Source organism: Sus scrofa, chromosome 14 (assembly GCF_000003025.6).
Source record: "Sus scrofa isolate TJ Tabasco breed Duroc chromosome 14, Sscrofa11.1, whole genome shotgun sequence".
Classification (NCBI taxonomy): domain Eukaryota; kingdom Metazoa; phylum Chordata; class Mammalia; order Artiodactyla; family Suidae; genus Sus; species Sus scrofa.
This window is the reverse complement of record NC_010456.5, coordinates 43,148,874-43,172,536: the sequence shown is the minus strand read 5'-3', so window position 1 is coordinate 43,172,536 and position 23,663 is coordinate 43,148,874. Positions and strand designations below refer to the sequence as shown.

At 48.9% G+C, this 23,663-nt stretch overlaps 1 protein-coding gene across 1 annotated transcript in view; it reads right to left on the bottom strand.

Annotated features, from left to right (window-relative positions):
- Nucleotides 1-23,663, bottom strand: part of KIAA1671 (KIAA1671 ortholog) — a 202,217-nt gene that overhangs the window by 17,227 nt on the left and 161,327 nt on the right. Inside the window, 1 exon segment of the mRNA XM_021073316.1 lies at nucleotides 2,315-2,433. Within this exon segment, the coding sequence (XP_020928975.1) occupies nucleotides 2,315-2,433 (119 nt within the window).

Genomic DNA, 23,663 nt, shown 5'->3' with positions numbered 1-23,663 from the left:
TAACTCCATGTGCCTCAGTCTTCGCCTCCGCAGGATGGGGTGTTAGGATTAAATGTTATGTTTCTAAGGTACCTCCATACTGTTCTCCATAGTGGTTTTATCAGCTTACATTCCCACCAACAGTGCAGGAGGGTTCCCTTTTCTCCACAGCCCCTCCAGCACTTGTTATTTGTGGACTTATTGATGATGGCCATTCTGACTGGTGTGAGGTGGTATCTCATGGTAGTTTTGATTTGCATTTCTCTAATAATCAGGGATGTTGAGCATTTTTTCATGTGCTTGTTGGCCATCTGTATATCTTCCTTGGAGAAATGTCTATTCAGGTCTTTTGCCCATTTTTCCATTGGGTTGTTGGCTTTTTTGCTGTTGAGTTGTATAAGCTGCTTGTATATTCTAGAGATCAAGCCCTTGACAGTTGCATCATTTGAAACTATTTTCTCTCATTCTGTAAGTTGCCTTTTTGTTTTCTTTTGCTGTGCAAAAGCTTGTCAGGTTGATTAGGTCCCACAGGTTTATTTTTGCTTTTATTTCTGTTGCTTTGGGAGACTGACCTGAGAAAATATTCATGAGGTTGATGTCAGAGAATGTTTTGCCTGTGTTCTCTTCCAGGAGTTTGATGGTACAGGTACCTTAGAAATCTATACTTAGAACTACAATATGATCCAGCAATCCCACTCCTGGGCATACATCCAGACAAAACTTTCCTTAAAAAAGACACATGTACCCGCATGTTCATTGCAGCTCTATTCATAATAGCCAAGACATGAAAACAACCCAAATGTCCATTGACAGACAACTGGATTAGGAAGATGTGGTATATATACACAATGGAATACTACTCAGCCATAAAAAAGAACAAAATAATGCTATTTGCAGCAACATGAATGGAACTAGAGACTGTCATCCTGAGTGAAATAAGTCAGAAATAAAAACACAAATACCATATGATATCACTCATATCTGGTATCCAATATACAGCACAAATGAACCTTTCCACGGACTTGGAACTTGGAGAATAGACTTGTGGTTGCCCGGGGGAGTGGGAGGGATCGGGAGCTTGAGGTTGACAGATGCGAACTATTGCTCTTGGAATGGATTTACAATGAGATCCTACTGTGTAGCACTGAAAACTATGTCTAGATACTTACAAGGCAGCACAACAATGGGAGAAAAAGTTGTGTGTGTGTGTGTGTGTGTGTGTGCAACAGGGTCCCCAATCTGTACAGTGGGAAAATAAAGTGTGTTGGGGGAAATAACAATAAAAAATAAATTAAAAAAAATGTTATGTTTCAGTGCTGATGATGTGCTCGGCTGTTTTCTCAAGCATCTTTCCTTTTCTATGGAGGAGGAGCATGAAATCTGGTAAATATAACAGGTGTACCCAGGACTCCACAGACAGTGAGGGTGGAGCTGGAACTCAGACATGCCAGTCTCTTGAACCCAGGAAATGTCAGTAGCCTTCGGGCTTCTGCCACTGTCATAACATTCCCTCCCGGCCAGGCTAATGCCCGGGGGGCCTTACAAGCCTCCAACAGTGATGATATTAAATGCAGACAGCTTAAAAAGCAATATGTACGATATGCTCCTACATTTGTAAATATATATATATATATACACACACACACACACACAGAAAAGTCTAAAAAGACAACAAAAAATATGAATGAAGGTTATATCGGTGTGCTGAGATTAGAGGCAATTTTCATTTTATTTGTAATTTTTGTTTTCTTTTGAGGGCCAAACTTGTGGCAAATGGAAGTTCCCAGGCTAGGGGTCGAATTGGAGCTGCAGCTGCCGGCCTACTCCACAGCCAACGGCAATACCAGATCCAAGCCACATCTGTGTCGCCAGATCGCCAACCCACTAAGTGAGGCTAGGGCTCAGACCCGCATCCTCACAGAGACAACATTGGGTCCTTAATCCGCTGAGCCACAGTGGGAACTCCTTTTTGCAATTTTTTTTATGGTGGTAAAACACATGCAACATAAACTACCAGTAGTGGTGTTTAGCGCATTCACAATGTTATGCCACTGTCACCTTTCTGTGATTCTAGAACGTCTTCATCTCCCCCAAAAGGAAACCTGGTCCCTGTTCAGCAGTTCCTCCCCCCCTCATCCCCGACCCCTGATAACCACAAATCGACTTTCTGTCTCTATGGATCTGCCTGTTCTAGATATTTTTCATATATCATTTTAAGATAAAATATTGGTATTTCTGTTTTATAAAAAGAATGGTTGGCTCTTACAGTTACAGGCAAAACAGGCTCTACGTAGTAATAGAGAACGGCCCGGAGGCCCCGCCCCTCCTGCCCTACCTCTCCCCACTTTGGCGCTGGTCTGGCCACGTCCCATACTGGCTGTCGGCTTCCTGCACGAGGGTGTCAGTGTCCTTGGCCTCGGGGGTCCGCCTGGAGAAACACTGCTTCAGCTGATCCTGCAAGGACAAAGCCAGAGGTATCCATCAGGGGAAGATGCTCCAAACCTGGTCCCAGCTGACAGATCACACCGCATCACCCCCCTCCTGCTGGAAGCCACTCCAGCTCCCTGTTGCGCTCAGAAGTGGGTCCAATTCTCTGGGCTGGGCCCTAGGGTGACCAATTGTCCAGGTTTGCCCAAGGCATTCGCAGGATGCAGGACTGTTGGAGCCAAAGCCAGGCAAAGTGGGAGGAAGGGGTCACCCTCCTGGCATGCAGGGTCCCATGTGGCTGCCACCTGCCCCTAGCCAAGCTTCTCTCCTTCCTCAATGCTCCCAGGACCTATGGGTCTGGTTAGAATGCCTCCCACCTGTCCCCCGCCCCTGGGTGCCCATGGCTGCCATATTTCCACCATCAGCAACACTCAGCCCAGCCTCCGTGGAGCATTTAACCTGTGCCTAGGGTCGACCAAGCTGCCTGTCCATCACCTTGCTGCTCTGCAGCCCCACAGCAACCCCATGAGGTGGAGCTCATTACAATCCCTGTTTTTCAGATGAGAACACTGAGGTGTGGAGAGGTGGAGGGATGCGCCCCAAATCAAATGGCCAGTAAAGGGCAAGGTGGGACTCAAACCCGGGCAAGGAGCTTGGACCCACGTCCAAACCGGCAACCACGGTGCCCCACACAGCCTGGGCCTTCTGAGCGGGAGCTGGTAACCATGGCACTGGCCTCGGGGCCCAGCCTGGTACCTGGCACAGGCCAGACAGCACGCACACAGACCTTCATCCAATGACCAGACTGCTGGCTTCCCTAACTTGTTCACTTGGCAAATTAAAAAGCCTGTTCCTGGTGACGGACTATTGAACTGGCTGCTGCTTGGGCCTCAGTGTTAATGACTGGGGAGCAGCTGCAGTGCTCGAGGCAAAACCAGTACTCCAGCCCCTTGAGCAGCCACTGGCACAACCGCAATTCAAAGGGCCTTGGCTTCTGAGCTTTGAAGGACATTCCTAGTCACCACCTCTTGATGACTTGAGGTCAGTGGATGAGAAACAGAGGGAGTTGAGGGTGATGGGGCCAAGGGTGAGAGTGACTTTGCCCCCAATCCTGAAAGACCAACAGGAGAATCTCACTCCTTGTGTTCCATGTGAGGTCACAGGGCTTACTCTACTGGAATGTGCATCAGAGCACAAATCTCCTGCTCAAAAACCTTCGAGCATGGCTCCCTAGTGTTCTCTGGCTGAGATCCAACACCCCTTGTAACTGAGCCCCAAATTTCCTGTCCAGTCCCATCCCCTCCTCCAAAGAGACCCTCCATCCCACCCATCCTGACCTGCTCCCACATCCCACACAAGCCTCGCATTCCAGCCTCCATGGCTTTGCTTGTGCTGTTCCCCCTTCCTATCCATCCTTCTCACCCAAAGCCATTGCAGCCACCTCACCTTCCCCTGAACTCTTCCTGCCTATGTTGGACTCACTGCTCTACCAGGTGATGTTTGACATATAAGTTATTTACACAACAGACGTTTATTGAACACCTACTATGTGCCAGCCACTGGGGAACTGGGGGTCACAACACAGACACAGCCCCTGAGATTCAGTAACTCAGCAGAGACTCCCTTTACAACTGGATGATCCATCGCCTATGTTCCCCAAAGAACCTGCCTGGCACCCAGTAGGCGCTTAGTGGAGTTTAGGGACAGTGGGCAAACTGTCCCTCAGTGGCTATCCTCCTCCTGGGCGTGGGGGCATACCTCTTCGCAGCTTCTATGGAACCATTCTTGGTAGAGCAAGCATATGTGGTCCCACAGAATGAGCATACACCTCAAGGAGAAAGCTCTGCTGTGTGACCTCAGGGCTCTTATATCCCTCTCTGAGACACAGGGATGGGACAAGGATTCAGTGAGGAAACAAGGGTGTGATGCCAATGAGAGGACCCATGTGATAGCTCCTAGGGCAGCATGTGGCCTTCAGGAAACACCCAATAAACACCTACCTCCTTCCTCATTCTCTCTCTCACTTTTTGGGGACATGTGCATCCCCCATGATGTTTGAGGGAATACTGTGGGCCAGGTGTGTGCAAGGACCACTGGGAATCAGAATAAACCCCTTGGTCACCTCTGGTAAATGGCCACATTCGCATACCCTAATTTCACAGCCTGTGGATTCCTTTCCTTGTTCAAGTTACCAAGGTCGTTCATGCTCATTGTAAAACATTTAGAAATTATAGAAAAGTGCACAGAATAGTATTTAAAAACCACACATCACCCAGGAACCACATTCTGCCACAGTCCTGTCCAGAATTTCCCCTGGTCGACTCACTGACAGCATCTTCATTAAAAGCTAAGGAATATTCCACTGCCTGGACCCCCCATTCATTTAATCAGTCCCCAAGTGTTGGGCATTTAGGTTGCTGATGACTGGTCACTGTTATAATCAACAATATGATGAACCCTTGGAGCTAAAGTGACCTATCTCTGATATCCCACGGGCGAACTCCCCAGGCAGGGTTAAGGGGTGGCATGTGCGAACCAGGCTTGGGACAGTTCCCCTAAACTACATGCCCCAGGTAGCACATGGGGGTGGCTGTTAGGAATGAAGTCAGTCCCCATTTGGGGAAACTTGGATTTGTGTGTGTGTTTGGCCACTCCTGTGGCATGTGGAAGTTCCCCGGCCAGGGGTCAAACCCTCACCATAGCAGCAACCCGAGACACTGCAGTGACAACGCTGGATCCCTAACCCACTGCAGCACAAGGGAACTCCTGAAACGTGGATGTTTTTGCCTTGAAAGGTCACCTGACATGGTCAGCATCCAGCTCCCTTGAGGGAACTCCCCCTGGGACCGGGGAATGGAAGCGGTCCCCTGAGCATGCTCTCAGCTGCTTACAGCTTTTGAAGACATGACAGAATCAGCCACTCCCTAACTTAACCCCCTACATGGGTCAGATTCGGAGGCCAGAGGTCAGTGTCTTGGGGGCTGCTTGTGGTGGACTTGCCGTCCTTGTCCCAAGCAGTGAACTGCAAGCTGGATGCTGGGCCTGTGTCCCGTGTGTGCCAAGCTCGGCGCGAAGCAGAGGGGAGATGGCGCAGGGACAGCTTACAGCTCATAGCTCTGGATTGGAAGGGGAAGTTGTTGCAGCTGGGTGGTTTGGTCCAGGGACTCGCTCCACCCAAGCCTCAGTTTTCTCAGTGGAGAAACAAGGGTTGTCTTGAGGCTTCAAGGAGATAATCCCTGGGAAGCGTTAAGCTTGGCACCTGGCACATAACAGGAGCTGATGTGACCAGAACTGGGTTCACGGCCCTCCCCAGAGTCAGGTGGGGGAAGGCAAGCCGTGATTCTTCTCGGGTCCTCAAACCCCCCAAGATGGAGTTCATTTCATGGCTCAGTGGCTAATGAACCCAACTAGCAACCAGGAGGTTGTGTGGGTTTGATCCCTGGCCTTGCTCAGTGGGTTAAGGATCCGGCATTGCCATGAGCTGTGGTGTGGGTCGCAGACACTGCTCGGATTCCGCGTTGCTGTGGCTGTGGAGTGGGCCAGGGGCTACAGCTCTGATTCGACCCCCAGCCTGGGAACTTCCATATGCCATGGGTGTGTCTCTAAAAAGACAAAACAAACAAACAAACCCCAAGAGATGGGGATCTCTCAGCGCTGAGTGATGGAGGCAGGATGTGCAGGTGTGGCCTCTGGAAATCAGAACGGCAAGTTCTGTAGGATGCTGAGGATGGAATCAGGGCAGGAGGCAGGGGACTGTGTCCTGACCTCCTTCAGCTGGCGCTGGGGGACAGGGGGCAGGGTAGATGGTGCTTAGCAGAAATACACTGGTTTCCAGCATTCCTGCTTGTGGGCCCTTCTGCGGAGTTTTGAGGTTTGTGCTGCTCAGGGATCTGGGACCCCCACAGGCAGGGATGGAGGTCTTCTCCCTCCACTGTCTGATCCTAGACCCAGGACCCTGGAGGGCAGCACCCCTCACTCCTCCGTCACCCTCACTCCCATGTTGGATCAGCCCCGGAGTCCTTCAAAGTCTCTGTCAGGAACATTTCATCTGATCTGTCCAGCTCAGGAGGTCTCCCTGCCTCCCTCACCTCTGGCCCTCACCCCCACCTCCCATTTATTCTCTTCCTAGTAACACTTTCCAAAACCAAATCTCAGCCCACAGGGTCCCTGCTCAAAGCCCTTCAGTAGTTCTCCCTGTCCCTCAGGGTCAAGTTCAAACACTGTAAAGATGGCTTGTGGGACCTTCATTAGTGGGGCTCTTTCCCCATCACCCCCTGCCCCCTGCCATCCAGTCCCTCCTGGTCCCTCCCACTGGCTGCTCCACCAGCTTTCCTCCCCTCTCATTCCTCCATCAGCTCTCCCTCACCTTCAGACCTGCTGGCACAGCCATCACCTCCTAGCTGTCATTCAGATTTCAGCTTTTCTGCCTCTCCCTTCAGGAAGGCTTCCCCGAACTCCCCTTCTCCCAAGGCTGGTTCAGGAGCCTCCCAGCTCCTCCACACCAGGACCTCAAGTCTCTCTATCTGTGCTGTCCAATGACAGCTGCTAGCCAATTTAAATTTTGTTTAAATTAAACATTTTAGGGCTGCCCCATGTGGCAGACCCTGGTGGCACTTCAAGTCAGCAAGGCTTGATCTTCACTCCCAGGGCTACTAGGCTTCAAGAATAACCACAAAAAGGGCCCAAAACTCCTCTAAAAACTTCCCGAAAGTCAGGGGTTTTGTTTGTTTGTTTGTTTGTTTTGTTTTGGTGGAGAATGTGGGCAGCGATGAAAGTCAGGTTTTTAAATTGGCTTTAAGGTGGGGTTTATGTCCTTCCAAATCAGTTTTGGCTCACAGACTGTGATAAAAGCCCTCACTGTCTACAGGCGAATAGATACCTACAAGGTGGTCTGAAAATGCATGATGGATAAAGACAAGAGTTTGTTATACGAGGAACACATGTGTCCAAATTAGTCCCCAGCTGGGTCACAGGCAGGTCTTTTTTTACACCTACCCCCTGACGGATATCAACCATCCACCATCCAAATTTCTGCCATCATTTGTTACATGAGGTCATCATATCTTTTTTTTTCTTTTGATTTTCTGGGAATATAGTTGATTTACAAAGCTGTGTTAATTTCACACACAGCAAAGTAAATCAGCTATGCATATGCATATACATACATCCATACCTTTTTTAATTCTTTTCCCGTGTAGGTTATTGCATGGTATTGAGTAAAGTTTCCTGTGCTATACAGTAGGTCCTTGTTACCTGTCTAATCATCACATCTTAACTTTTAGATCTCCAAGGACCCACAAGTCCATTCAGTTGGCCCTTTTCAGACAATAAACTGTGGCTCAGAGGCAGGGACTATCCATGGTGAGTGAGAGGCAGAGCTGGGAGGGCCTGGAGCCCGGGTTTCTGGGCTCCTTCTGGCCCCCTCCTCCCACCTTTTCCAGGACATTCATGAGGCTCAGATGAGGAAATGCACATTAAAACACTCTTAAAACATCTCGCGAACTTGGCGGATTTAAAAACCTCTTGCTCAGACTAGCTCACCGAGCCCCAAGCTGGTGGCGAGTGAAAATTCTGGCCCTGGTCTTGCAGGCAAATAGGACTACCTCAGCCTGGGACCCATAATGGACAGCTTTGTAATGCATAGGCTGGGGAGACCAGCCTAACAGATGCCTCTGAGGGCTGTGTTTAAACGAGCAGCAACGCAAGTTCTGAAATTAAAACGTGCATACCCTCAACTCAGCAATTTTAGTTCCAGAAGTTTATCTCAAGAAAATCATTAGACATGCTCACCAACATCTACAAACACGGACACCTCCCCACAGGAGAGCAAGTATTGCAAAATATTAGAAATAGCATTTCACAATACCGGACTTGTCCTAAATATCTAAGAAGATGGGGATTGGTGGGATGCAATATGATAATATCCACACGATGGAATAAAAACAAGCAAGGAAAATGATGTTCAGAAAGAATATTTCCTGTCACAGAAAGACGTCTGCCTTATACTATCAAACGTTAAAAAAAAAAAAAAAAGGTAGGAAAACATCATGTGTGTTGTGATGCCAGCTTTCTAAAAACAAATGGGTAAATGCATGTGAGAATCAGCAAAGGAAATGTCTGGACGTTCCCACAGAAAACTATTACCAGTGTCATGTCTACGGTGAGGAAACGGGATGTCTTTCTACTAATGATGGTGATTTTATTTAGTGATCCACACTTGTGATTTTATATCCCAATATCCTTAGATGATAAAATTAAATACAACTAATTAAATCATTCCTCCAATACTATCCCAGAGCACACACATCATGAATTAAGAATGAACCAGAAGGGGGATCTTCACTTGTTTGTCTCTATCAGAGCTCGGCAAAACTTTTTCTGTAAAGAGCCAGACAATAAATATTTGGGGCTTTGTGGCGTCTCTGCCTTAACTTCCGCTTTGCTGTCATTACCATGTAAGCAGCTCAGACAATGTCTGTGTACCAATAAAACTTTATTTACAAAACAGGCGTCTGGCTGGACTTGGCCCTTGGGTGGTTGGCTGACCCCTGATCTATATACACTTTAGACTGTTGGCTGCCTGAAAATGGGGGCTGTTTCATGCACTGCTGAACCTCATCCCTTAGAACCATGCAAGGCTTGTAGTACTTGTTGAATAAATATTTGTTGAAAGAATATGTTTCCAAAAATCAAATTTTTTGCACTGAGTTGGTGGGAGCTCCTTACCAGAAAAGGCCATGTCATTAGGGAGGGGGTGGGGAAAAGAAAAAATATTATGCCTGCATATATTTTAGGGTGTCTGACACATCTGCCTAGGAAAAGAAGCCTGAGTCAGGATGGCGCTGGGTGGCCCATAGCTGACTGGGCAATTCTGAGCAATTCAAGAAGGGCGTCCCCTCCCCCCTCTGCAACTGGATTCTCTCAGCTGTGCAGGGAGCTCTGTGGTCATGGGGCCCTGGGCTGGCATGGGTGACACTGGCTCTGACTCAGTGCCCCTGGGGCCTGGTGGTACCTCCTTGCCTTGTGCCCAGGTGGGACCTGAAAAATGACTAAGCAATAATAGTAACAGTAACAACTTACAGAGTGGGAGAAAATATTTGCAAATGATGCAACCTACAAGATATCACTCTCCAAAGTATACAAACAACTCAAATCAATATCAAAAAAATCAACGCAGTCAAAAAATGGGTAGAAGATCTCAATAGACACTTCTCTAAAGAAGACATACAGATGGCCAAAAGACACATGAAAAGGTGCTCAATATAACTAATTATTAGAGAAATGCAACTCCAGTCTATAATGAGGTACCACCTCACACTGGTCAGAACGGTTATCATCAAAAAGCCTACAAATAACAAATCTGCTAGAGAGGGTGTGGAGAAAAGGGAACCCTCCTACACTGTTGGTGGGAATGTAAGTTAATGCAGCCACTATAGGGAACAGTATGGAGGATCCTTTAAAAACAAAAAATAGAACTACTATATGATCCTGCAATCCTACTCCTGGGCAAATATTCAGAGAGAACCAGAGTTTGAAAAGATCCATGCATCTCAATGTTCTTTGCAACACTGTTTACAAGAGCCAAGACATGGAAGTAACTTAAATGTCCATCGACAGAGGAGTGGATAAAGAAGATATGGTACATATATACAACGGAACACTACTCAGCTGTAAAAAAATGAAATAATGCCATTTGCAGCAACATGGATAAACCTAGAGATGATCATACTAAGTGAAGTAAGACAAAGATAAATATCATATATCGTTTATATGTGGAATCTAAAAAAATGATCCAAATGAACTTATGCACACAGAAAGAGACTCATAGATACAGAGAACAAATTTATGGTTATCAAAGGGGAAAGGATGGTGGGGAGGGATAAATTAGGAGATTGGGATTAATATATATATAATATAAAATAGATAAACAATCAGTACCTAGGACCTACACAGGGAATGATACCCAATATTTTGTGATAACCTTTAAGGGAAAAGAATCTGAAAAGAAATATATATATAGAGATTTTATATGAATCCCTGTGCTGTATACCTGAAACTAACACAATATTGTATATCAGCTACACTTTAATAAACTTTTTTAAAGAGTAACAGGAATTTTGAGAATTAATACTCTGTAAGCTCTGATGATCATTATGGCTATTCACTGTGCCATCTAAAGCTCCCAAACAATCCTGTGTGGTTGGAGTCACCATGGACCCACTTCTTAGGGGAGGAGACTGAGGTCCAGAGAAGGGACCTGACACGCCTAAGGTCACAGAGTTAGAAAGTGGTGGAGCTGGGATTGGAACCCAGGTGTGCTTGATACCCAAGCCCCAAAGTGCTCCCCCAAACTCCTGCATTCTCCAGGCACTGGTGTGACGTAGAGAGCTTTGCTGGGCCTCCAGTGACTATTCTACAGCTGGGAAAACTGAGGGCCAGGGAGTGGGAGAGAGGCCCGGCCAGGCCTAGAATCCAGATGTCCTGACTCCCTGGCCTGTGCCGGGTCACACAGAGCATCCCCAGTCATCAGTAGGGACTCAGGCCCAGGCAGGGGAGGAGGAGGGGGCGGCAGGCCAAGGACAGGCCGAGGCCCCTGCTGTGTCTCCCAACTGCCCTGTATCCCTGACTCCAGGCTCTAAAGAGCACTGTCTGTCCCACTGCACGGCCCAGATGTTCGGTGCCCCCTCCCCTCTGCCACCGCCACGCTGATGCCCAAACACCCTGGGCAGCTTAGCCTTCACAGCACAGGGCTGAGCCCAGCTGACTCAGCTGACTGGCTGAGGGCCCCTCCTTCACACCGCAGAGTGTCAGCCCCTCAGAGCAGCTTCCCTGCCCACGACTAGGTTCTTGTCCTGTTCCTCTGAGCCCTGGCCTTGGCGGGCGGCTCTAAGCACTTGTGTAATTCCTTGGACACCTGTCCCTCCCAGGACACATGACCTGCAGGAGGGTGGAACTGTGACTTATCACCACTGGATGCGGATGTGTGTATCTGGCCTAGAGTAAGTGCTCACTAAGTCGGAAGGAAGCGGGGCGTGGGGGGGGAGAAAACAAGGGGGAGGAGGGGAAGAATGGAAAAAAGAAAAGGAAAAGGAAAGAAGGGAGAACAGGTAAGGCAGGCAGGCTGGAAGGACACGGATGCGGACAGGGCAGGACCCAGCCCTCAGGACGCCCTCCCGATGCTGCCAGCAAAAGCCATGCGGGATCCCTTCCCTGTGGACCCAGGTCCCAGCTAGGAAGTGTTAGGCAGTTGATGAGTTCCTGGGAGCCCACCGTGTCACCTCAGGTGGCAGCTTGAGCCAGGCCTTGTCCCTGCCCTTACCCAAAGGCGAGGGTGCGGGGCTTCCAGGGATGGTGGGTGGAACACAAATTTCTGAGCCCCCTCAATGGGCTCTGCAAACAGTAGTGCAGCCGGGCCAGGTGTAGTCATGTATAGCCAGGTGTGGCCACACTGTGGTGGCTTGAATGGGGGCAGAGCCAAGACAGAGAGACAGAAATGGAGAGAACATGACCAGGACCGGGAAACACATGGAACCGGGCACTGAAAGAGAGGCGTGCGGGTGGGAGGGATAGACAGGCAGAGGAGAACGTGTGCTGGACCTCAGTGATGGGGCTGGACCTGTCCACCTGGATGGTGGTGCTGTGTCTCCGCCTACAGGGACACACCTGTTCCTGGACTCCACCCCCTGACCCAGCGTGGTGAGCACAGGTGCATCCTTAAGCAAGGCCCCCGCCTCTAAGCCTCAGTTTCCTCTCTTGGTGACTTAGTGGGAAGGAATGGCAGGTCTCAGAGTCCCTCTGCCTACTGGCTAATGTCCAGAGTTCACCAAGCAGGCCTGCATAAACGGTCTGCTGTTTCCTGGTGAAGAGGGTCTGGGTCGTTCCCCTTTAAACGAGGGCCTGTTTGGGTGTCCACTTACTCACCTGCTGCGTTTGCCCACCTGACTGATGAAGAAATGATCCTGTTCACGCCTTGAATAAAATCCATTTTTATAAACACTCTATGGAGAAGCTGGCAATGCCTGGTGATTAACAACCGAAAGCACAAACTTTTAGGTTGCAGATGGGAGATGACCCTGAGGCTCTGAGAACCTGGAGGTGGGACAGGCTCTGAGGTCGAGTGACCCTGGCAAATTCAGCTCTGCCTTTTGCCAGCTGTAGGCAAACCTCTCCAAACCTCAATTTTCCCATCTGTAAAGCAGGGGTGGGGAGGGTGCTTAGGGGCCTTGGGGAGATTTTGTAAAATGTCTGGTGAGCGCTGCACACGCCTGGCACAAATAGGTTCCAGTTAAGAGGGTGATGACGTCCACTGTTTAGGTCCCCAAAGCACATCATCTTGACAACATTCTAACAATGGCCTCCAGGCCCAAGGAGGCCTGCCAGCCCCGACCCTTTGAGAGCAAAGGCTGCCTTAATCAGACCCCTCAGTGTCTCCCTGGACCTGGACATTAGTCAGCTGCTCCCCTCCATCACAGAGTGAACTGGACCCCGACTTTGCCTGGCACACCTGCCACCCCCCAGGGCTGAGCCGGGCACGCAGGCTGTAAAATGACAGCTCTGGCAGAGACATGCTGTCTCCAGGGGGCCAGTGTGTCACTCAAAGCGACGGGAACGCACGTTGGCAGCTGCTCCTTGAGAGGCATGTCTGCTTCCGGCTGGGAGGGCCCCACTTCCTCGCTCTCCCGACGGCCCCTGCCTCTGAGTCTATAAACAGAAAAGACAGCTGGGCTGGGAGGCCCAAGCTCCCGCAGGCCTCAGAGGTGGGGTTCCCCAGACTCCAGAGGCCTGGTGGGCACCCTGGGCTCTGGGTTCTGGAAGTGGGCGAGGAGGCAACAAAAATAGTAACAACCAGGAACACATAAGGAGCACCTACTGTGCACTGAGCACCAGGTCAGATGCCTTACGTGCACCGTCTAGTTCAAGGCCCAGAGTAGATGCTTTTAGCATGCCCATTTAGCGGATAGATAGGAATGAGAAGAGATACAAATATGGTCCCACTGTGTGCCAAGCTAATGCGATGAGCCCTCCCAACGACCCTAAGAAGCAGGTACCAATATCATCCCCCACTTTCCAGATGAGAAGACCAAGGCACAGAGAGGTAAAGCAACGTGCCCAGGGTCTCAGGAGTTATGTGAAGGATTCTGACTCAAAGCCAGGTAGCCCTGACTCTAGGGCCAGTTACACCCCATTCTACCAACTCCTGCTGTCCTCCCAGCCAGGAAATCCTTCCTGAGACAGGCGGTCTGCCGCTGGCCAGTGCTGGGCCCAGGTCTGCTTGGAATGTGTCCTTGACACACAGCTCAGGCATCCCTTCCTCCAAGAAGCCTTCCCTGACTGCCTCCATCTGTGGCGGGCCTGGGTCTCTCCTTGGGACCCTATAGGGCCTCCTGTGCCCAGCCCATCATGCAACCTGCTGTGCTGGGCTGTGCTTACTGTTTGTTCGACGGCCTCCTCCAGACGGTGTGCTCCCTGAGGGCAGGCATTGGGATCAGGTCACCTTGAGGCACCAAGTTAAGAGACGGCCCCGATGGTCAGGGGAACAACTGACAATGACGGATGGATGAACGAACGAATGAATGAATGACCCACAAATGACCCCGGCCCCTCTCTCACATCTATGAACACTACTGCTGCTGCTCAAAGTCTCTTGATAGATCCCAGGACTGTCTATTTTTATATATGCCCTTGAATTTTTTTTTTTTTTTTTTTTTTTTTTTGTCTTTTGTCTTTTGGTTGTTGTTGTTGCTATTTCTTGGGCCGCTCCCGCGGCATATGGAGGTTTCCAGGCTAGGGGTCTAATCGGAGCTGTAGCCATCAGCCTACACAGAGCCACAGCAACGCGGGATCTGAGCCGCGTCTGCAACCTACACCACAGCTCACGGCAACGCCGGATCGTTAACCCACTGAGCAAGGACAGGGACCGAACCCGCAGCCTCATGGTTCCTAGTTGGACTCGTTAACCACTGCGCCACGACGGGAACTCCTGAATTTTAATTTTTGTTACTTTTCAAAAACAAATCTTTTTTTCTAAAACATCATGCTCAGTGTGCTGACAAACAGTGGAAGCAGACTGGCGACTGTGAATTTTTTCTAAGGTGCAAAATAGGACAGATTGAGCCAGGGAGGGAGGACACCCCCCCACCCCCACCCCAAATAACCAAGAACCTTGGTACAGGAGGAGATGGGAGGGGCACAGAACATTCTAGAAGTCCTAAGATACTTTTACATGCAAACAGGCACATTCAATTTCCTTTTAAATATCAAGTTCTATTAATAAAAGGTCTATAGCTCCAAGGTTAAGATGAGCCAAGGGAAGAGGGAATTAGAGGGTTTGTTAAATGTATTTTTATGTTTTAAAATTATGAAGCAACCATACATGGAATACCGTTTCGTTGTTGAAAGGAAAGAGGCAGATATACTGACATGGAATGACTTCTAAGACACATGTCAAGTGAATAAGGCAAGGCTGAGACAACAGGTGGAGTGAGGAAAAATATACACATAAATATTTGAAAATCCACAGAATATGTGAGAAGGACACAGGCAAATTGTAATAACATTTGTCCCTGGGAGAAGAAGTGAGTGACAGGGGAAGGGGGAGAGAGGAGTGGTATTTTTTAACTCTATCTCTTTTTGTGTTTTGTAACATTGGCGGTTAGTGATTTTTAAAAATGCACAGTTCTATATGCATATATAATTCTTGTGCGTTTCCTAGCATCTCCTCTTCATGGAATCCGCTCCCACCCACCCTGACTTCACTCCTTTTGGAGGAAATTCTTAAAATGGTCTCAGCCAAATTTGACTTTTTTTTTTTAAACATAACATGTCAAAACATCTCTCTCATGTTTATTTCAGGCAAGGGCTCAACTTGTCAGGTGACAGAATTACAGCCTTGATGCGTAAGTGTGAACCCGGTGAGGAGGCAGGGAGCCCGTGTGTCTCACCGCAGCCTTAGGACCCCAAATCCTCCAGTGTCTCTTCCTGGCAGGACACATCCACCCCTTCCGCCGTTATCTGTGGCAGTGGGCACATTGCAACGCCACAACATTGCTCCACTAGCCCTGCTTCTGGTGATTCAGCCAGCAGAAAACATACCTGCACACACAGATGCATGCACACAAATATACATATATGCAAATATGTACACAAATACATGGACACCAAAAAACATATATAAATACACAAATATACACATGTAGTATGTATTCGAATAAACGTATGCAAAAAAACACATAAATACACACACAAACACACACATGCACATATAGACAAATACACAAACGCAAAATACATACACACAAGTATAAACACACATACACATATATAGACAAATACATATTTGAAAAAAAAACACAAACATCATAAGCAAAACACATACAGACCACACACGTATACACAAAACGCAATAACATAAATACACACATCCACATCCACAAGGGTGTTCAAGGCAGCAGCATTGTTTTTGGCGAACAGCAAGCACAACCCAGTTGCCTTTCCCCTAGGGCATCTGTAAACAGGTTTATCCTTGCAAGGGAATCCTGTGCTGTCATTAAAAACAATGAATTAGAATTTTAAGTGCTGACATGGAAAGATCAGCAACTGTTACAGCTAAGTTTCCTTGGAGCAAGGGGCAGACGACTCTGCCTGAAATCACCCCCTTGATCATCCTGGGTCCCGTGATTAATAATCTCCTATGCCAGGTACTCACAGTATTCTGGGGCCCCAGACAGAGGGGCAGTGGGCACAGGGATCATGAGTGGCAGGTGACAGAGGGCTTGTGACTTGGCCCAGGCCTTGAAAAGTGGGTCACAGAGCTCCCGTTGTGGCACAGTGGAAACGAATCCGACTAGGAACCATGAGGTTGGGGGTTCAATCCCTGACCTCGCTCAGTGGGTTTAGGATCCAGCGTTGCCATGAGCTGTGGCGTAGGTCCCAGATGTGGCTCGGATCTAGCATTGCTGTGGCTCTGGCAAAGGCCGGCAGCAACAGCTCCGATTAGACCCCTAGCCTGGGAACCTCCATATGCCCCAGGTGCAGCCCTGAAAAGACAAAAGACACAAAACAAAAAAGAAAGAAAGAAAGGAGGGAAGGAGGGAAGGAGGGAAGGAAGGAAGGAAGGAAGGAGGGAAGGAAGGAAGGAAGGAAGGAAGGAAGGAAGGAAGGAAGGAAGGAAGGAGAAAGAAAGAAAGAAAAGAAAGAAAGAAAGAAAGAAAAAGAAAGAAAGAAAGAAAAAAAGAAAGAAAAAGTGGGTCAGATTGGACAGGTGCAGGAGAATGGAGAAGGCAGTGCAGGTGCAGGGACTGCCTGGGGAGAGGTGAAGTGAAATGCCATCCTCACTCAGACTGTGCTGTGTTGTGGACGGGACAGCCCCTTCCACCCACTCTGTGGTTGCAGGGGAGGCAAAGGACCCACTGAGAGGATGAGGGACTGGTGTGCCGAGATGGCACAGAGCACGAATGGGGTGCCTCTCTCCCTGGGGTGGGGCCGGGCATCTCTGCCATTGATGGGCATGGCGGCTCCCTTGCTGATGAGCTCCCAGCCCCGGTGAAGGAGGAAAACCAGTTGGACTGACATTCCATTGCCCAGGACAGAGCCAAGGGCTCCGTTTCCTTCTGGTGCCCAGCCCAGTCTGTGGTTTTGTTCAGAGACCTGCTGGACCCACCCCTGCTTCCCTGCTTTCCCTGGAAAATGGTGGGTGGTTGGTATCTCTTTGGCCAACTCTTAACAGCACCCACATCGGGGTGGAACTGCCTGCTGCAGCGTCCCATCGCTCACCACTTGGCTCACTGGCTCTCAAGTGTGTGAGAGCGCTTGGAAGCCTCCATGATCTCCAGGACACAGGGGCAAGGCCCAAGCACTGCACCAAGCACGCTTACCTGGGGCTGCAAAGAATGGTATGCTGGCCGAACCCAGAGACAAGTTCAGACAGACGCCACACTCGGTCAAAACTGGCAAGGAGCTGGTGCCGGTGCAAACTTTGGAGCATGCCAAGAAAACCCTAGGCATCCTGCAGGCTGGGACCCCACTTAGTGGGACTCGCTCAGTGTGGACACAGCATCCAGGCGTGAGACTTCAGGCACTTTAGTTCATCCTGGGTGAGCACAGCCCATGGCCAGGTGACGAGTAAGGCATTTTACTGCCACAGCCCCCAAGGGTCCTCCCACCAGCCTGTGAAGTCGGTTTTAGTGTCACAGCTCCGCCAGCACCAACCCCTAACCCAGCAGCCAGATGAATCCCAAATCCGGGACAACTGAGATTTTAGAAAAGCAACAAGGGGACATACTTGTGGGTGTAGTGGGAGGAATCCCAGTGGGGTCTAGAGGGGAGGTTCCCCATCTTAGCACTTTGGCTCATCGTGGGGCCTTCACTGTGACCTGGAGGACGTTAGCATTCCTGGCCTGTACCCGCTGACGGAGGTAGTAAACCACAACCTCCCCACAGCCACAGCTGTGACAACCCAAACTGTCCCCAGACATCGCCAAAGGTCCCTGGGGGGGGGGAAGTCCCCCCTGGGTGAGAAGTACTGGTTAGTCTAGGTCATGCATTCTCTACAGAAGTGATACTGTCCATAAAGGGGGGACAATTGGTTCAGGGGAGAGAACCTTATTTTTTTGTTTGTTTTTTTAGGGCCACACCCGCAGCATACAGAGGTTCCCAGGCTAGGGGTCAAATCCGAGCTTTAGCCACAGCTACAGCCACAGCTTCAGCCACAGCCACCCCAGATCCAAGCCAAGTCTGCAACCTACACCACAGCTCAAGCTCATAGCAACACTGGATCCTTAACCCATTGAGCAAGGCCAGGGATTGAACCTGTGTCCTCATGGATACTAGTCAGATTTGTTTCCGCTGAGCCATGACGGGAACTCCAAAACCTTATTTTTTAATGTGTAAAGCCCAGATATGCATATAGTACATATACAGATATACAATATTATCTACAATATTAAAATTTCATGGAAAGTTAAGAAAAATGTTTAAAAAGGCCTTTGGGGGAAGATAATGAAAAAATACACCTTCCCCGTGAGTGGAGAGACACTGATGTGGGGCAACACCCCACAAGCAAACACGTTAATATTTCTGCAGCAAGATGTAGAGGTAGTCACGCCGTGTGAAAATACTGTCGATAAGCCCACACTCAGCACATTGGTACGGGACAGTTTTGCTACAAAAGAGAGCTTTGTAATTCCAGAATAACAGAGGAAGACTGCATACCTGGTGCTCCAGTTTATTCAGGAGAGCGCGGGGGCTCGGGGGATTAGCAACTGGCCTGTGTGCGCGCACGTGTGTGTGTGCCTACGCCAAGGTCTTGCTGACACCAGAGGGATTTAATCATCATGCTGCACCAGCTCTCTGCCTTGGTCCCAGGTACCCTACTTCTTTTAAAAGTTATTCTGATTACGCAGGTGTCAGAAGATGAATATCCAGGGATGGTCACCACAGCATAAGGCTGGAAACAACCTAAGTGTCCAAAAATCAATCTGGGCCTGACTAAATAAAGTAGGCATAAACATTGTAAATCCACTATGCTTCAATAAAAATTTTAAAAAATAAAGTGGGCATAACCTGGAAAATGGAATATATCGTAGCCATTGAAAATGAGGCTGCAGGTTCATGTTCATGACATGAGAAGTTAGAGAAGAGAAGACAAAAGAAAATTAGGAAAAGTGTCCCTGTAGTAAAATTCTATTTTACTGATCTGTGTATGTGCCAAAATGCATACATATTGCATATATATTTTGCATGTATATATGTATATAGCAAATATATGCAAATATATTCAAAAGGATTATTATATACACACATGCATATATTATACATGCACATATATTTTGCACCTACGTCTATGTATCTATTTTGCATATATCTTGCACATATGCAAGATATGAATATATTTATATATCTATGTACCTATCATATATGTGTACATATTTTGCATATATATGCAAAGATATTAAAGGATATAGACATGTTATAAAGAATATTTCTAGGGGTAGTACGTTGAGTAATTTTTTTTTTCTTCTTTCTCATCTATGACCTCATTTCTCTATGATGAGCATGAGAGCGTTTTTTTTTTGTTCGTTTGTTTTTTAACAGAAGAGGCCAGAACACACCCAGGTAGGCAAGTACTGTGGGTGTCTGGTCCAGGGGTGGGGGGCTGAAGGCTCTAAGGCTCCTTTTCAAGTTCTCCTGGGCTGGGCAGAGCTGGTGCTGAGTCTCCTACAGACACAAAATTGCTCCCCCACCCCACCCCACCCCCGGGGAGTTAGCTGCCACCAGGCAGGGTCCTATTTCCCAGCCTTGGTGTTATATGACAGAAGCTGGGACAGAAGATCAGGCAGATTAGGCCTTAGAGAAGCAGGAGGAACAGGCTGGGAATGCCTATGGCCCCATCTGGCAGGGGCCTTCCCTGGACTCCAGCTGCCAGGCAGGGAGCAGTCACCCTCTTGGGCCAACTGGTGTGCCCCCGCCTCCCCTGCTACCAGCCTCTCCTCTTCGTCACCACCCAATGAGGGGAGAAAAAACCTGCATCTGAAGCACAAGCCACAGGATCCGGGATCCAGGGCTTTCCAACAGAAAGGGGGATCAGAGTTGCCTGGAGATGGCCCAGGACAACAAGCACTTATTCAGTGCCTACTCTATGCCAGCTCTCTGATGAAGATGCCAAGGGGCCTCAGACACCCACCCAAGGGCAGCTTAAAATCAAGTCAGGGAAGTGGACCTATAAGCAGAGCATGTCAGCAGGGAGCAGGAAAGGCAATGGGCTGGAATGGATGCAGCCAGAGGAAGGCCATGGAGGGAGATCAGGAAGGCTTCCTGGAGGCAGTGACTTTTGAGTGGAATCAGAAATAATTAGGGGAAAGTGGAGGTGGTTAAGCCATAGGAACAGGGATGCAAAGTGAGAAGGAAGCTTCAAGGAGTCCCCTGATTATTACTGGGGCATCAGGTCAGAAGTGAGGGGAGTGAGGTGGGGGTGAGGCCAGGCAGAGCCTTGAGTGCCCCACTAAAGAATTTTTATCCTGTGAGTACTATGGAAAGTTGCTGGAGGCCTTTAAGTTTGGGAGGGGCAATTTATATAGCAGAAATATCATATCAAGGAGAAGAGGACACCCCAGCTGCCATGTGCAAGATGGACTGGGGACAGAGAAAGCTGGGGGGCCGGTGGGGAAGCTGCTGGCTGCCACTGTCCAGGTTGCAGCTTGCTACCTTCCTGATAGCTCTCTGCACCTCCAGCAGATCCCTGAAGGAGTGAAGGGAAGGTGTGGTACCTCTCCTCAGAAGGGCTGGGATGTTGGCTACAGACAATGCAGGTCACAGGGATTTGGCAAAGAGAGAGCCAGGTTGACAGGTGCCTTGGGGCAGACAGACCCAGGCTCCAGTTCTGGCTTCCAGGCTCTTAGAGCTGTGCGGCCTTGGGTAAGTAGCTTCACTTCTCTGAGCTTCATGGACAGCAGAGAACCACTCTAACATCCAGGGGCCATACCAGCCCTACATGGGCTATTGTTCTGTGAGAAGTGCTGAGTACTGTGCCTGGCAAGCGGAGGTAACCAGGAAACACTGCAACTGCCATGATGCTCATAAGTCAGAATCACCTCTCTTTGGCTCTGAAACCAGCAGCAGACACAGAGCCAAAGAGGATGACCCAAGGAGCTTGTAGGAATTAGGTATTTTGGGAATGCTCGGCATAGATGACCACAGTGCCCCCACCCGGGTCAACTCTCCTTTAGAGGAGCTGGTGAGATTTATGGGAACTGTAAGAAGTCTTGCAGCCATGACCATCCTCAGTTTCCAGGAAACAGGGCTTTAGCTATAAACGTTATTCTCTGGAGGGGAAACCGGAGCAATTACGGGAGTGAGATGCAATCAAGACGAAGGATGGGATAGAGGATCCTGGGCAAGGCAGAAACCTCAGCTGAGCCCACCCACCATCCCCTCTCCCTTTGCCAGGCTCCAAGGGGCACAACTCCATCCGAGTGGAGGGGCCCAGTGCCAGCTGGATAAAGTCCAAGCTCCTCGGCTAGGTACCTGCAGCCCCAGAACACCTCCCAGGTCCCTCCCTGGCCACTCCTCCCTGCCTTGATCCTGCTTCAGGCCCACTGGACTCTGTGTGGTTCTGCCACAATGCTGTTCTGCCTGCTGATGCAATCTTCTGCCTGGAACACCTGTCCCTGCCCGGTCTGCTAGAGGAACTCCTACTCTGCCTTCAAGACCCAGCCCTCCATGGCACAGCAGTTCCAACTCATAACTCTCCTAGAGCGCCTAGAACTCTGAGCGGCAGGGTTGTGTGCCAGCTCTGACCACCCCACCCCAAGGCTCCTGCCTCTCGGGTTGGGGCCATATTGGGTTTACCTCCCTCTTCTCAGGGCCAGACCCAGGGCCCAGCAAAATGTAGGCGCTCCGTGAACATTTGAGGAAGTAGGGATGGGTGGAGGGAGAGAAGAGAGAAGGGGGAGAGAGGGAAGGAAGCTCCAAGACTGTGGATAATATAAAGAAGGTATGAGATACTAAATTACCATGGAACCAAGTTCCAATGACCTCATCTATAAAAATGGGGACAACTGAACCCACCTCTGCAGGCAGGTAAAGATCACACACCATAGTCAGTGCAAAGGTCCCCGCATACAGGAAACCCTTTTTCCTTCAGGTCATTCACTTGAGCACTACTATGCACAGGCACTGTGAACAGTGGGTAAGCCCTGCCCAGGGAGAGGTGAGAGTCCAGTGGAGGAAACTGAATACAGAACAGAGGGGGGTTACAGACTATGCTGCGAGGTGATCCAGTATCATGGAGAGAAAATAAAGCCTGGCAGGGGCAGAAGGGTCTAGGGTTCGGTGGTGGCGGGGCTACAATTTTAAACTGGGGGAGGTGTCTCTTCTGAGACACCTGAGCAAAGACCTGAAGTGGGTGAGTGCAGCAGCCAGGCGATATCTAGGGGGAGGGACGGAGCCAGAGCAAAGGACCAGAGGCAGGCTGTTGTTACAAAGGCTGCTGTCACCATCACCGCAGGCGGCACCCAGTGTGCTGATTTTGGAGTCTAGGCTAAGGCCCTCCCCCTCCCTCTACCTTTTCCCTAAATCTCTTCCTGAGTCTAGCCTTCCCTCTGCCCACTCTTAAACCTCAGGCTTCTCAAATCAAAACTCGAGTTAAGTATTTTCTCAGGTCAGTCTCCCAAAGCAACAGAAATTAGAGCAAAAATAAACCCATGGGACCTCATCAAACTGAAAAGCTTTTGCACAGCAAAGGAAACCAAAAAGAAAACAAAAAGACAACTTACAGAATGGGAGAAAATAGTTTCAAATGATGTAACCGACAAGGGCTTCATCTCTAGAATATATAAACAACTTATACAACCCAACAGCAAAAAAAACCAATCAATCAATGGAAAAATGGGCAAAAGACCTGAATAGACATTTCTCCAAAGAAGATATACAGATGGCCAACAAACACATGAAAAAATGCTCAACATCGCTGATTATAAGAGAAATGCAAATCCAAACTACCATGAGATACCACCTCACACCAGTCAGAATGGCCATCATTCATAAGTCCACAAATAACAAGTGCTGGAGGGGCTGTGGAGAAAAGGGAACCCTCCTCCACTGTTGGTGGGAATGTAAGTTGGTATAACCACTATGGAGAACAGTTTGGAGATACCTTAGAAATCTATACATAGAACTTCCATATGACCCCGCAATCCCACTCTTGGGCATCTATCCGGACAAAACTCTACTTAAAAGAGACACGTGCACCCGCATGTTCATTGCAGCACTATTCACAATAGCCAGGACATGGAAACAACCCAAATGTCCATCGACAGATGATTGGATTCGGAAGAGGTGGTATATATACACAATGGAATACTACTCAGCCATAAAAAAGAATGACATCATGCCATTTGCAGCAACATGGGTGGAACTAGAGATTCTCATACTGAGTGAAATGAGCCAGAAAGACAAAGACAAATACCATATGATATCACTTATAACTGGAATCTAATATCCAGCACAAATGAACATCTCCTCAGAAAAGAAAATCACGGACTTGGAGAAGAGACTTGTGGCTGCCTGATGGGAGGGGGAGGGAGTGGGAGGGATCGGGAGATTGGGCTTATCAGACACAACTTAGAATAGATATACAAGGAGATCCTGCTGAATAGCATTGAGAACTTTGTCTAGATAGTCATGTTGCAACAGAATAAAGGGTGGGGGGAAAATGTAATTGTAATGTATACATGTAAGGATAACCTGACCCCCTTGCTGTA